Genomic DNA, 16,582 nt, shown 5'->3' with positions numbered 1-16,582 from the left:
GGTTTCCTCAACTATATATTGGTTTTCTCAACTATATATCGGTTTCCTCAACTATATATTGGTTTTCTCAACTATATATTGGTTTCCTCAATTATATATTGGTTTAGATACATTGGTTTCCTCAACTATATATCGGTTTCCTTAACTATATATTGGTTTTCTCAACTATATATTGGTTTCCTCAATTATATATTGGTTTAGATACATTGGTTTCCTCAACTATATATCGGTTTCCTTAACTATATATTGGTTTTCTCAACTATATATCGGTTTAGATACATCGGTTTCCTCAACTATATATTGGTTTCCTCAACTATATATTGGTTTAGATACATCGGTTTCCTCAACTATATATTGCTTTTCTCAACTATATATTGGTATTATCCACTATATATTGGTTTAGATACATTGGTTTCCTCAACTATATATTGGTTTGTTCAAACACACAAGTTTGGATATTTTCAGAATTGATGTGTGAAATTTCTGGTCACATGATCAGATCACATGATCACAGAATCAAACTAACTTCCTTATCTATTTAGAAATGGTTAAAGGTTGTGGAAAATTAGTTCAGATGAAGTTCGGGCATATTTTGATGGATTGCAAATAATTGTTTATAGTATCATCTTGCCCACTTTGGAGTCTTCAGAAACAGAAGTTTTATCAAGACGTCTTGAGGATCATAAATACATAATTTCATCTTTTATTATATGTCTATTTTCTAACCAGGCCTATTTGCTACTGAAATCTACAACATTTAAAATAAAAAGAAAAATTTGATCAAATTAGCACACAGTTAACAGTGCTGCTGCTCACGATCGACAAAGGATCAGACAAATTTCCATGTGCATCTTGAAAAGCTAATGTTTTGGAAAGTAAACACAGCTACACTATCCCTTATGACTTTTTAATGGAATTTTGTTATTTACACTGCATATACACAGTGACCACAGGTAGGATCCTACTGTACTGAGTATAATACTTGGTTAAAAAGTACCTCTCAACCATCCCCTTAAAGTCAGTTAAAGTCAGTTATGCAATTCTTAAATTTATCATGCAACTGAAAATCAACTAAACATACATGGGGTATTTGGTAAATCAACACTGGGACTAACTTTAATATTTGTAATACCCAATTCTGAGTATGCTCTTTGCAGTCCAAACAGGGTTTCTGGCTCCAACTTTTGCTTGTTGAAGTTTTTAAGTTGATCCAAAAGCCCATTTGCAGGTTAAGCTCATAAATATTTAGTAGTATTTCATCCATCTCAACCTCCAGTAATGGGATTAAAGAAGATACTATACAAAAACAAAAAAACAGCACAGCATAAAATATTTTTCAAGAGTGTGCCTGTACTACTATAATTTTTTTATAGTATTTTTATAGTATAGTATAAGCCCACTTCTTCATGTACCGTTTCCTGCAGGCCTGGTATGACATATGACCTCTCTTCTATTTTATCGTACACGCCACAATTGTCAGTTATCCAGTTGTGCAATCTTTCTCCAATGCTCATAGGAAGAAACATCTCAAATGCTCATAAAAGATCCTCTAAAGAAATTTTTAACATATTTAATTAAATTATCTTTTTTTTGCTCATGAATGCATAAAACCAGCACACTATGTGCATATCTTTGAAGAAACTGTCAGATACAAATGTTTTAATTATAATAAAAATCAACAGGCCTGATCAAAAATGTTTTTATTAAACTCCTACTTCTTATTTGTGTCTGTGTTGTTAATTTATTACTGTGTAGGACTAACTCCCGACAATACCCCGACAATTTCACTTGAGTAACAAAGAAATCACTCAAGGAAATACAATTTGGATGAATCAATATGTTAAGGAGTATATATTAATTAAAATACTTAAGCAAATGATCTGCACTCTTTACACTCTTTTGGTTATACACTGTTAAAAATGTATTGTATTTTTACAGGAAACTCCTGGCAACTAATTGCTGTGAACTTACAGCAAACAATATCTTACTAAGACATTGAGAGACACAGTGACTGATATTTATATAATTTAATGTAAGTTTCTGTTAGACTGTTATAAAGATCTCGTCTATTTATTAGCATTATTATTAGTACTTTATTTCACTGTATACAAATATAGACTCTGTATGCTGTGTACTTCTATTATGTATATTTGTGTTAAATGTTCATTTAAATGTTGCAATATTTTTTTTTACCAAGCCAATAAAGCTTCTTTTTTATTTTAATTAAGACATCAACATCTTAACCTCTGTGAATTCTCAATAAGAACTTCTGTAGATGCATGACAGAAATAAAATAATTCTGGTTAGTATTACTACAAGTGAAGCTGGTGATGCTGTTTGTGGAGTTGTTCATTCAGATCTTGAGAGATTTAAAGTCTTGTATCTTCAGTTCACCTAGGACTGTGGCTGAAGAAAGTTGTAGTTTGTGTTATTATTTCTCTTTCTTTCTTGCTTGATCACAGCAGGTGTTTGAATGACTGAGAGAATGTTGCAGGAACATTTTACTAACCTTAAAATAACATTACACTAATATGGAAACTGAACCTTTTTATGTTCTTGGAATGTTACAAATCAACGTTCCTAGAATGTTGAATTTTTAAAATCAAAATTAAGTTGAAAGAATGTATGAGAAACATCATACCTTTTAAAAAGTTTATTTTAACGTAAAGAAAACTGGACTTTTTATGTTAGAAAGAATATGAAAGTACCAGTTTTAATGCTATCCCACAATGCTTTGTGGTGTCTGTAAAATAATGCTTCTAAAGTGTAGTTATAATAATATTACAGGACTGTAAATCAATTTCCCATCATGCATTTGCATTTACAATAAAAACCATGAATACAGTGAATTGTTGTAAAATATATGGTAAAATTACATCAATTACTAACAGTGTACCTCTTGTTTAAAGTAATAAAATAATATGTTGACGTAGAAAACAGTTGTGACAACCCCATCAATTCACCAGCAAACCAATGTGTTCTTACCAATTTACATTTGAGCCAACCTGTATTTTGACAAACCACTGTATAAATTAACTAACTTTAATGTATCTAAACCAATGCATGAGCTAACCAATGTATCTAAACCAATAGTTGAGGAAGCCAATATATAGCTGAGTAAACCAATATATAGTTGAGGAGAACGATGTACCTAAACCAATATATAGTTGAGGAAACCAATATATAGTTGAGGAAACCAATGTATCTAAACCAATATATAGTTGAGGAAACCAATGTATCTAAACCGATATATAGTTGAGGAAACCGATATATAGTTGAGGAAACCGATGTATCTAAACCAATATATAGTTGAGAAAACCAATATATAGTTGAGGAAGCCAATGTATCTAAACCAATATATAGTTGAGGAAGCCAATGTATCTAAACCAATATATAGTTGAGGAAACCAATGTATCTAATCCAATATATAGTTGAGGAAACCAATAAATAGTTGAGGAAACCGATATATAGTTGAGGAAACCGATGTATCTAAACCAATATATAGTTGAGAAAACCAATATATAGTTGAGGAAACCAATGTATCTAAACCAATATATAGTTGAGGAAACCAATGTATCTAAACCGATATATAGTTGAGGAAACCGATGTATCTAAACCAATATATAGTTGAGAAAACCAATATATAGTTGAGGAAGCCAATGTATCTAAACCAATATATAGTTGAGGAAGCCAATGTATCTAAACCAATATATAGTTGAGGAAACCAATGTATCTAATCCAATATATAGTTGAGGAAACCAATAAATAGTTGAGGAAACCGATATATAGTTGAGGAAACCGATGTATCTAAACCAATATATAGTTGAGAAAACCAATATATAGTTGAGGAAACCAATGTATCTAAACCAATATATAGTTGAGGAAACCAATGTATCTAAACCAATATATAGTTGAGAAAATCAATATATAGTTGAGAAAACCAATATATAGTTGAGGAAACGATATATAGTTGAGAAAACCAATATATAGTTGAGGAAACCGATGTATCTAAACCAATATATAGTTGAGGAAACCAATATATAGTTGAGGAAACCAATATATAGTTGAGGAAACCGATGTATCTAAACCAATATATAGTTGAGGAAACCAATATATAGTTGAGAAAACCAATATATAGTTGAGGAAACCGATGTATCTAAACCGATATATAGTTGAGAAAACCAATATATAGTTAAGGAAACCGATATATAGTTGAGGAAACCAATGTATCTAAACCAATATATAGTTGAGGAAACCAATATATAGTTGAGGAAACCGATATATAGTTGAGAAAACCAATATATAGTTGAGAAAACCCATATATAGTTGAGGAAACCGATATATAGTTGAGAAAACCAATATATAGTTGAGGAAACCGATGTATATAAACCAATATATAGTTGAGGAAACCAATAAATAGTTGAGGAAACCGATATATAGTTGAGAAAACCAATATATAGTTGAGAAAACCAATATATAGTTGAGGAAACCGATATATAGTTGAGAAAACCAATATATAGTTGAGGAAACCGATGTATATAAACCAATATATAGTTGAGGAAACCAATATATAGTTGAGGAAACCGATGTATATAAACCAATATATAGTTGAGGAAACCAATATATAGTTGAGGAAACCGATATATAGTTGAGAAAACCAATAAATAGTTGAGGAAACCGATATATAGTTGAGGAAACCGATGTATAGTTGAGGAAACCGATGTATCTAAACCAATATATAGTTGGGGAAACCAATGCATATTTGAGGAGCCCAATGTTTACTCGAACAAACCAGTGTATAAAGGAGCAAACCCATATACACTTGATCAGACCGATGTATCTAAACCAGTATATGTCTGGTTATACCAATGTATCATAAACCAATGTGTTTGTCATTGAACCATACATTCAATACATATATATATATATAATATGCAATTCAGTAACATTAAGTTGATGTAATTAATGAAACATTGTTAAGAAGAAATAATAACTTTTACATTACCATTTTGAATTAGTTTGTATGTAGAATACAGTAGGTGGGATGGTGATAGTGACAGGAGTGTTCACAGTAGAGATGGGAGTGTTGACCAGAGGAGAAATAATACAAGTAGACATGCTAAGACTGAGAGAAGATGTGCCACACAAGAGAGTGCGATGAGGATGCTTTTGGAAGTACAGTGACCCATACTCAAAATTCGTGCTCTGCATTTAACTCATCCAAAGTGCACACACACACACACACACATACACGCGCGCACACGCACACACACACACACACACACACAGCTTAAGTTAAACAGGATTTCCAAACTTGCTTTTAGACAGATGTGTTCAATTAAAATCAACATGGAAATAAAGGCAGACTGTGAGATATGGACAGATATCATGTACTGTTAGAACGGGAAGAGACTGCGCTAATAAAGGATACAGTGGACTCAATATAAACTTTAGGATATAACGCTCTGACTACTTACAATGGGCAGAGTCTGCATGAGAGCTGAGGTGATGGCCAATGACAGCAGGAGGAAAAACTGTAGAATTTGTATGAATTATTAACACTTTGTTTAAATTTAACCTAAAAGTAAAAAAAACAAAAAAACAAAAAAAAACATCAAATTCAGTGCAAAAACTGCAATAAAATAGTGTCGAGGTGCTCAGATCCACACAGACGTACCACTGGAAATGTTTGCCTTTACAACTTTTGGTCTTCTCTGTAAATGCACAAGACGATCAAATTCATCCCTCTCCACAAACAAGAAAGGTTTGACAAGAGTTTGACAGACCTTCATTTGATCTACTGTTTCAGCTGAAATAAAAAAGGAAAATGTTGTTGTTGTTTTAATACATAGATGTTGAGACAGTGTGTGAGAAATGATTTGTGGACAAAATATTTGAAAAGAAGGACTATAAGGAAGGTTATTAAACATAAAGTAAGGATACATTAGTTAAAATATATCAGTTATAGCTAAATGTCTTCAACAAAACCTGTGATGTGTTGAACCTTTGAAGGACTTCAGCTTCCCTGACAACTTCTTCAAGTTCAGGATTTAGCTTCAAGTTCAAGTTCCCTGTTAATACAAGAACTGATCCAAATCTGATTCTGAGCTGTGAAAATATGACATGATGAACAAGAGAAAGCAAGAAAGAAAAATATGTGTCTGAATTATGAATTACAGTTCAGAAAAAAAGGAAAGGAAAATGAGAGCGAGAGATTGAGAGAGAGACAGAGAGAGACAGAGAGAGAGAGAGAGAGATTCACAAAGAGCTGCTGGACACTGAATGTTGTTGTAGATGGAGATATGTGTGATATGAAGAAACTTAAAAATAGAAAAGTAAAAAAAAACCCACTGAATTACAATTACATTGCAAAATTGTATAAAAGGTTGTTGTGGTTGAGCGACATATTACTATGGTAAAAACATGGTAAATGTGTGACTTTTACATGACCTCTTTCCTTCTCAGGTGAATTTCAAATCAATATCACAATGAAAACTAATGTTATAATGCTGGTGGAGTCCGATTGAATGATCTGAACGTCAAACAGGTCAAATAGGCCAAAAAGCGTCCAGTAATTTGAAAAAAGAACTCATAATATTATTCATAAACACGGGATGATCGAATACTTTATGAGACGGATGGAAACCCTATCTGTACATGTCTCGATGTCATCTTAAATCCATTTCTTTTTAGCAAAACATTTCGAACAGCTGGGAGAGTTTAAAACACAAACAGTTCAAAACGCAATTAGCAAACATATTAAAATAGACCCACAATGCATTCAAAGTTCATGTAGCATATCTCCTGTGTCCAACAGGGGCACTAATTTAGGGAACGGTCATGGGTCGTATTTGAGGATAGTGACCTACACGGGTAAAAAGTGCACCTGTAGCTCAAGTGGTAGAGCAATGCTTAGCAAGTGCAAGGTTGATGGTTCCAATCCCAAGGAACACATGTTAGGAGGGAAATGTTAGCCAGAATGCAATGTAAGATGCTTTGGATAAAAGCATCCTGCTAAATGCATAAATTTATTTTAATTTAAAATGTATACGGTCATGTGGGTTGGAGGACTTGTTGGTACTGTTTAGCAGGTTCAACTGTAAGGTGTGGAAAGATGTGTTGATGCTCACATAAACAAAACCTTCTGTGGTTTACAGGAAGTAAAGGGATGAGAGGAAACAGGTTCAGTTACATGATTGGTGAACAGGTGCATGATTGGCACACAACACATCTGTCTTCCCTTACCTTCACTTGCTTCATAGGACTTTTTTAGATCCTGGAGACTTTTCCTGTAATCGGAGAGAGTTTTTCTGGTTTGTTCAGATTGAGGCATCTTCTCTTTTATTTTATTCTTGTGGGTTGTTAGAAAACTCGGGTGAAGCAATAATAAAGATCTGTCTATCTGCTCAGAGATTTCACAGCTCCAGCAGCTCAACTTTATGACTTCCTTTCTTCTGTGGTAAAGTTATTTTGAGAAATCATACTTCACAAATAATTTTAGATTCAAATATATCTCATAAAGCTTTACATGTACAGTACACAACAGGTTTGATGGGTAAACAGCTGGGGTATTTTGTCATGTTTGAAATCTTTTATTTTGTCAGGTGTTGCGTGTCATGACTTTGTCTGAATTTTCAGGTATGTCTTGTTAGTAAAAGTAACAGGTATCTATAATATAAAAACATAAGACATACCAACGCCCCTGAAAATAAAACTGCACTGTTTAGCAGGTTCAACTGTAAGGTGTGGAAAGATGTGTTGATGCTCACATAAACAAAAACTTATGTGGTTTAAAGGAAGTAAATGTTGACAGGGAAACAGGTTCAGTTACACGAGTGAAGAACAGGTGCTGTTTGATGAGATGAACAGCTGATCCATCTAGGAATCTTTCATGTTCTGGGAATGTTTCAACGGCAAGTTTTATTTTAGTTCCCATGTTCTGATAAAGCTTCCCATCACACTAGATGTGGACTGACACTGCTCAGAAGTCAAATGTTGGTTGAAAGTGAAAACCTAACCTTTGTTAGATGTCAAACTCCAGCGTAAATAACTCCAAAAAACAGTATTACCAACTTCACTTATTATCAGTGAGATTGACTTTATTTCTGTCATAAATTAAAAAAAAGTTCTTATTGAGATTAACAGAGATGTCAATGGTTTATTGAAAATAATAGTTTGGTTTGACTTCACCATTATGTTGATCAATAGTTATACAGTATGACTCTTTTTAATGTTAGTATTTATTTGATTATTGTAATTACTGAGATGGGTAGAGTACCCAAAAACTGTGTAAAAATAAAAGTTCTAGTCTGAATATTTACATGAGTAACAGTAAAAAAAAAAAAAGTATCAGATTAAAATAACTACTCTTTAATTACTTTGGGTCATATACTCAATATCTATAGTCTAATTTTATTTAGATGTATAGTTAAAATGTATGTGTGTGTAAATATTTTTAATTATGTTCTTTAATTATGTTTTTTCAATTATGTTCTCTTTAGACAATCCAAAACAAAATATCACAGGTTCCAAAAAATATTAAACTGTTTCCAGCACTGGTAATTAATCAATACATTAGAATTATTTTTGAAGAACCGTGACTCTGGAAACTGGAGTAAAAGCTGATGAAAAGTGTGATTTGCATCACTGAAATAAGTATGTAATATATATGTATAAATAATCTCTGACACAGAGAAGTGTAAAAACTCCTCACATGACCACTAAGTTACTGAACATCTGAACATAACAAACCAAATGCGGTCTCACACGAGAGTGTGCTGCTGCTCTGCGCCGCTAGAGGGAGCGCGAGTGTCCTTCACATGAGTCGAGCTAAAAAACGAAAACGAAAACGAAAGTGAAGCTGAAAGTGAAGTACGAAAGTGAAGTACAGCTGCTTGCAAATGGTATTCAGTTCAGTTTGAAAAGCTGCTTTTGTATTGTCTGAGCTGAGCCAGGAAGTCCAGCAGGTCATTATATCTGTATTCAACAGCAGATTATATGCATGCTTAACAATATATGATTGTATGTCATGTCTGTACTAAAGTGTATTACTTAAATAGATAGTCCACCCAAAAATGAAAAATCATCATTTACTCACCCTCGTGGAACTACATGCTTCTCTGTCTGTCGGTCTATTTTTACTTTTAGGCAAACTATATATATATACATAAGAACTACAAGTGACTTCCAGCCGCAGTCTTACATGAATTCAGCTGAAGATAAAAGACATTAAATCTGAAGATCTCAGCAGAAGAGGATCAAACAACACAAACAGCTTCACCAGCTTCACACTAACCAGACTGACTTTTTAGTCTACAGGAGATCGTATTGGGAATTACATAAATTTAAATGATAATATTTATGTTCATTTATTTTTTTATGGCACAACTGTAGCATACAGGGATATAATTTCAACTTTTATCTCATACTGTAATTATGATTTATGTCACAATTTCAACTTTTTATATCAATATTTTTGCATAATTTCCACCATGTCAATTTCAGTTTTATAATTACAATTTAGTATGTCATAATATTGACTTTTTATGTCATAATTATGACTTTTATCTCACATATAAATGTGTTAATGTCTGTATAAAAGGCAGCTCCAGTCATTTCTTCCAGCATTCATCTAGACACATAATTTGCCTTAAACCAACAAATTCAAAGCAAACTAAACTAAGATTTAATCAGAAACTGATGCTTAAGATTATTGCATGATTGATTCAGTTTTAACAATCATTTAATATCAGACAGAGAGTTATAAACACAGGTGCAAAGTGACTCAGGGAAACCTTTACCAAAAATAAATAGATTATGAGAACAGCGTCCTCTGCTGGTCACTCTTCATGCCTTACAGTGACAAGTCTTTTACTCATAAAATAAAAGTGTGCTTAATTAATTTGCAAATTTCATACTATCAATACAACTCCTGTAATTTATTTTCCATTATCATTTTTCTTTGTCTTGTGTAGTAACAATAATGTAAAAAAGGTTTATATAAACTGTCTCTATAGTTTATTCATTAAACAACCAGTGAAATTACAGACACTTGTACTGATTGTGCAGCCACAATCTTAAATATTATATATTATAAACCATTAAAGGCATCCGAATTTGGATTTACACCAATCCTGAAAGCACTTCTCAGCCTCCTCCACTTTCTTCTTCAGCTCATCTTTATTCCCATCAGTTGTTTTGTAGTAAACTCTGACCAGCTCTTCATTAAACCTCAGTGGCAGGAAACTGGAGAGCTGACAGAACAAGACCATTCATTCATTAATCATTCACAATCATTCATATCTAAAGAATGATTTGAAATATAATGGTGTAAATGCAATGGATACCTGATAATCTTTAATGGCAGAAGCTTCGTTGGGTTTCCTCTTGCTGTAGAAAAATACCTTTTTAATGGGGTTTTTGTCCTTCATGCCGTGATCCAGATCAACCAGCTGAGTAAGAGATGAAATGGTTTATGAGGAAAAGATGAATCCAGTAAACAGCTGAGCATCTTATTTCAGTGAAAAAAAAGCTGTATCTAAACTCCTGCAATCTAGTTTAAGTTTGCAAATCCGCCCTGAAATATAACATAACTTACATAAACGGAGAAGTCATCAGCGCTCAGAGAAACAGTCGGGTCTGAAGGTTCATACTTGTGTACAGCTGCCTTCCATGAATCTGTCAGCTGTTCCTGATTTGAGAGAGTCAGCAGATACTGGCTTGTGTTTGTGACTCAGAGTTTAAAAGATCATGTTTGTAATGACATTTGGACTGACTCCTTGTGATTTTATGACTATTGTCTGATCTGTAGTTATTTAAATACATGATAAGGCATGTTTTTTTTTAATATTGGTGATATCAGACAAACACTAAACCAGTGTTTTTCAGTTACCTTTGACATGCTGTTCTCAGTCAGTCGAGCTTCTCCAACAAACTTTGGCAGTTTTCTTCTGATGATCTTGTTCAAGATGTCTCGAGCTTCCTTCAGATTATCAGAAGTGGAGGATGAAATCTGCTCAAAGATCTCATCTGACAGAAGAACAGAAGAGTCATTATCTGGAAACCGTAGCAAAACATCGCGCACCATTTTGAACTTGAATATGCCCCAGGTCTCATCAATAATGGTCAATCATCCCTCAATGAATCACTTAATTATCTCATTAACTTTAACTCTGCTTCAGTGTTATTTTAACACTCCTATTTCAACACTAATGAGTGTGGTCTCACATGTACTCCCAGCAGAGTTAATTTCACTCAGATTTTTTTTGCTGTGTAGTGTTTAATATATATTTGACCTTCAGCATGTCTTTCAGCTGACCTGTGAGTTTGCTGTAGTCCTCTGCTGTTTTTATGGATTCAGAAATCTTTAGCATATCTTCAGGTTTTCCTTCATGAAGATCACGATCAGCTAGTATGAGTGCTTCTGCAAACCTAACAGAGAAAAAAACATAAAGTTAGAGTTTGTTTTAACATGCATAAAGATGATTCACAAAAGATGAATCTGTATAATCTTCATAAAAGAAGAATTGGTGATGCAGCATTTTAATATCGTGGCAGCACAGATGTGCTGTTTGGTATCTGCAGGTGTGTTATATATCCACATCCTCTTCATGCTCAGAGAAACTCACATGGTGTCAATGATGTAGCCCATCTTGTGTTGATAGGCCTGGCGATGGAGAGTGTATCGAGTGCGAAACATGTCATAAACATTATCAGCCTCCTGTTAGACACACAAACATCAGAAGTTCCACGGGTGACTTTAAATTATTGACTGTTAGGCTGTCGATCAGCGTAACATTGGTGTTTTTCCAGACATGTGCACACATGAAGAGGCTGTTTTACCTGGATATTTGCACACGAGTGAAGTAAAACTTGTTTAGAAGCTTATAATAGCCTAATTATAGTTTAGAATGAATGCCACTGTAATGTTTATAATGTTTGTAAATGTTTCATTTACCAATACTGTACATAATTTGTGTGTGTGTGTGATAACTGTATCAGGCACCTTGTCTCTGAAGCAGATGTGTTTTCTCCTGTTCACTTCACAGACTCGAGCAAACTTCAGCAGACGCTGATGGTCAAAACTGTTTCGAATGCCCAGGTGATGACAGTCTCTGTCAAATTAAATATTCAACATGGGTCATAAATAATAGGATGATCTTTAAACCAGCTTGTTGATGGATAACTTTATCACACTAACAAATGAACAAGACACGGCTAAATTAAAGTTGTCACATATAACATAATAATATTAATATATGTTTTGTTTCAGCTCCTTTGTGGAAGTAAAAAAAAATACTACTACTACTACTACTACTACTACTAATAATAATAATAATAGGTTTTAGCTGATAATTTATACTTCAGTTCATTGACTTGTCATTGTCTTTATACTCAAGAAAGCACATAATTTAAAAGCATGGGATGTAAATAATCAAATTAGGTTAAACATGTTAACACATTTTTAGACAGATGGAAAAATAAACAGAGATAATAATATTTACCGTGCGAAATAGTCCCATTTGTCCACATCGATGCCGTTCTGTTTATTTGCCACAATCTCATACAGGAAGGATTTGTCTTCATCTCTGCCCTCGTATCTCCACTGAAAAATAATCACTTTAACATTTTCCACGACAGACTGTGAGTCGATTAGGTTTAATTAACCACATCAATATGTACCTCTAATTTTTTTGCCCCTTTGATTAATTCTTTAATGAAGGTGACGTCTTTATCACCCAGTCCATGTTCTTCAAACACATCTTCGTTCTCAGCCTTCAGACGTTTCACAATGTCATCAAACATCTGGACTGACATCTGCTCATGCTGTTGATAAGAAGAGTGAATGTAAGCGATTATGAAATTGTTGATTATTTTCAGTATCTATAATTTTAACTGTTTTCAATCAGTTGTTGAAGTCCTAAAATTTCTCACCTCCCAATTTTCAGGAATGTCATCAGGCAGGCCTAAAAAAAAACAATGAACTCTCGATCATATCAACTATTTCAAGTTCAGTTTGATCACATATACACTGTCCAAATATAGCAATGACACAAGTACGATACTTGCATGTTCACTGATCCTTCTGATTAGATTTATTTTTTCACAAGCACTTACGTTTGGATTTTTTTATTTTTTTGGCTTCAGGAATAACCCACCTCTCAAATGAATGAGAAATTGGACCATGACCTAAAAAAGGAAAAAGGGTTTATAAGAAATAATTATAATAATAATAATAAACAGCATTTTTGTGTAGAATTGAAAATATTACTGGGGGGGGGGTCTATTATATTAAATGTTATAAATATTATATTCCTCCTTAAGATTTTAACCTATAAGACATATTTATTTTTTAAATAACTTTAATCCACACAAATAAATACACACACAAATATCAACAGCACTTGAAACAAAAGTATCAAATCAACACAAATATGAGATGAAGATATTAGGACTGATTAATAAAGGTTGCTGATTTTTTATTTTATTTTTTATTTATTTTTTTGCTGTATAATATTCCATAAGTATTAGTGCTCCTCACCCAAGTCGTGACACAGACCAGCGATCTGAACACACAGGAAATCCTGTTTGGTAATGTTGAGCTCAGGCTGATTGTCATGAAGGATCTTCACCAGACAACCTGCTAAATATGCCACACTAACACACACACACACACACACACACACACACAATCACACAAGATATAAGCTCACTGATTCTAGAATTTTTACTGATCAGACTGAGGGATTATGCAATAAAATAATATCTGCAAAATAGTCAATCAATAAATGAAACAAAAGATATAGAGCGCCCACTGAATGTTGACAACCAGCTTTCTACAGTTGCACAGTATTGAAGGCTCAGTTCAGATCAGTTCTCACCTGAACTGAATTTAATAAACCTTTGAATATAATAATATCTCACCCAAGAGAGTGTTCAAAGCGATTATGAGAAGCGCCAGGATAGACCAGGTATATCCCTCCCAGCTGTTTGATGTGTCTGAGTCTCTGAAACTGAGGAGTGTCAATGATCTTCACCAGCAGGGGGTGCAGCTCCATGTGTCCATGAATGGGGTCATTGAAGATCTACAAGACAAAAAGCATCTGTTTGCTAAGTGCTCTAACTGGTTTTAACTTATAACTAAATATAATTTACCAACTGGGATAAGATAGTAGTTACATAGAAGACCTAAAGATGTTGTTTTGAGATGTTGACCAATATATTCGCTGCCTAGTAAAACGCCAAGCCTGGGATGGAGTTTGTAAAGCACACTGATACTGGATGCTGACTCATCTCAATTTCTCAAAGCATATCCAATAGCTCAGAAAAACAGGATATAAACAGGATATAAACAGGATATAGAAACTATGGACTCTTTTCTAGCACATTAGATACAGTTACTCCTTTACGCTTAAATAAGATTAAAGAATACAGTCTGACATCATAGTATAACAAGCACACTCGCCCCCTAAAGAGAGCGCATCAAAACTAGAAACTAGAGGTGTTTCATATAGCATGGAGGGAAAGTACTTCTACTTATACATTAACTCTTAAAACTTCTAGGTCTACTTACTTGTTGCCTCTTTTAGAAGAAATCAAACAAAACCACAGGTATTTATTCAGTGCACTAGCTAAATTAATAACACATAAAACATCAACAGGTGCAGACATTTCCCAAGAGCTTAGCGGTAATGACTTTATTGAAATTATCAAAGAGAAAATTATAACCTGCTGTGTGTGTGCACTTGGCTGAGTTAAATGCAGAGCACCAATTCTGAGTATGGGTTACCATCCTTGGCAAATGTCACAACCAGGCACACTGTTTAGGTGCAGGATGTGTATTGTGTTTATTAAACTTTATTTTTCATAGTACATGAGACCACTGCCTGCAGCGTTTTACACATGAAACTAATAATAGAAGTGTGAAGTGTGACATAATGTAGCCTTCCTCTGTAAATAAACACAATTTAAATTTGCATCTTACACATATTAATGCCCTTTGAATTGAACATTTCCACGTCCTTCGAACTTGAAACATGGCGCAATATCCTGTAATGTCCAATTCTCAGGGCATTTACTGTCAAATAGAAAAATACATGTAACAGAGCTTTGTTCTGTTTCTGCTTTCACTCAAAATAGGCTTTTTAAAAATGATCTGTGGGGTATTTCATATATAAAAATGCAGAGGAAAAATTCTGCATTCCTAGATTTTTCCTGGGGCCCCCAAATCACTAAATCTGCTCCTCACACTGACATCATGTGATGACTTGGCATTTCAGTTTAAAGATAACAAATAATTATCTACTAAATGACTACTGTTGACAACATAACTATAGACTTGTATGTTTCTGCATGGAAGTAAGATTTAATATGATACCATCATCATCATTTTTTTTTTTTACCTTCATTTGTTCTTTAGAGAAGTTTAAAGAGTATTTCTTCAGGACGTCCTGCAATTCATCCTTGATAATCTCCCACAACTGTTGTTTCTCAGGCTCTGGAAAGGAATGACATTTTAAATCATCAGTATAATATATAGACTGGATATTGAACGTGTTGCTTCATTTTTAAGTAATCAAATTCATTGTAGCCTTTAAACATTACGTTTACATCCACACAAAACACATCTGTCTTCCCTTACCTTCACTTGCTTCATAGGACTTTTTTAGATCCTGGAGACTTTTCCTGTAATCGGAGAGAGTTTTTCTGGTTGGTTCAGCACGAGGCATCTTCTCTTTTATTTTATAATTGTGGGTTTTAAGAAAACTCGGGTGAAGCAATAAAGGTCTGTCTATCTGCTTAGAGATTTCACAGCTCCAGCAGCTCAACTTACTCGCAGGAATACACGTTCAGGAAAGTCTTGTCATTATGAGGGTGTGTCTCAGACCAGCCTGGTTTCATTGTTTAGATGAAGGTGTTAGTGTGTTCCTGTGGCTCAGTGGTAACATATTATGATATCAGTGCAAACGGTTGTGGGTTCAATTCCCAGGGAACACATGTTAGGTAAAAAATAATGTAAGCTTGACTTCCTTTTTACTTTGGTAAAGTTATTTTGAGAAATTTCCCCTCACAATTAATTTTAGATCCAAATATGTCTCATAAAGCTGTACATGTACAGTACACAACAGGTTTGATGGGTAAACAGCTGGGGTATTTGTCATGTTTGAAATCTTTTCTTTTGTCAGGTGTTTCTTAGTGCGTGTCATGACTTTGTCTGAATTTTCAGGTATGTCTTGTTAGTAAAAGTAACAGGTATCTATAATATAAAAACATAAAACATATCAACGCCCCTAGAAATAAAACTGCACTGTTTAGCAGGTTCAACTGTAAGATGTGGAAAGGTGTGTTGATGCTCACATAAACAAAACCTTCTGTGGTTTACAGGAAGTAAAAGAGGGAAACAGGTTCAGTTACACGAGTGAAGAACAGATAGTGCTGTTTGGTGAGATGAACAGCTGATCTTTATTGGCACACAACACATTTGTCTTCCCTTACCTTCACTTGCTTCATAGAACTTTTTTAGATCCTGGAGACTTTTCCTGTAATCAGAGAGAGTTTTTCTGGTTTGTTCAGATTGAGGCAT

The 16,582-nt window shown here is 33.9% G+C and overlaps 1 protein-coding gene across 1 annotated transcript; it reads right to left on the bottom strand.

Annotated features, from left to right (window-relative positions):
- Window positions 1-9,994: 9,994 nt before the first annotated feature.
- Window positions 9,995-16,582, bottom strand: LOC127949479 (deoxynucleoside triphosphate triphosphohydrolase SAMHD1-like). Its single transcript, XM_052546819.1, has 15 exons — window positions 16,495-16,582; window positions 15,402-15,496; window positions 13,924-14,084; window positions 13,541-13,656; window positions 13,117-13,188; window positions 12,934-12,965; window positions 12,682-12,825; window positions 12,504-12,604; window positions 12,005-12,113; window positions 11,628-11,719; window positions 11,318-11,430; window positions 10,892-11,028; window positions 10,598-10,690; window positions 10,347-10,451; window positions 9,995-10,253 (listed from the first exon to the last, which is right to left on the bottom strand). The coding sequence occupies exons 1-15, from the start codon at window positions 16,580-16,582 to the stop codon at window positions 10,101-10,103; spliced, it is 1,611 nt and encodes a 536-aa protein (XP_052402779.1). The 3' UTR covers window positions 9,995-10,100.

This window comes from Carassius gibelio, chromosome B1 (genome assembly GCF_023724105.1).
Source record: "Carassius gibelio isolate Cgi1373 ecotype wild population from Czech Republic chromosome B1, carGib1.2-hapl.c, whole genome shotgun sequence".
NCBI classification, from domain to species: Eukaryota; Metazoa; Chordata; class Actinopteri; order Cypriniformes; family Cyprinidae; genus Carassius; species Carassius gibelio.
The sequence above is the reverse complement of the archived record's forward strand: the minus strand, read 5'-3'. Positions and strand labels throughout refer to the sequence as shown.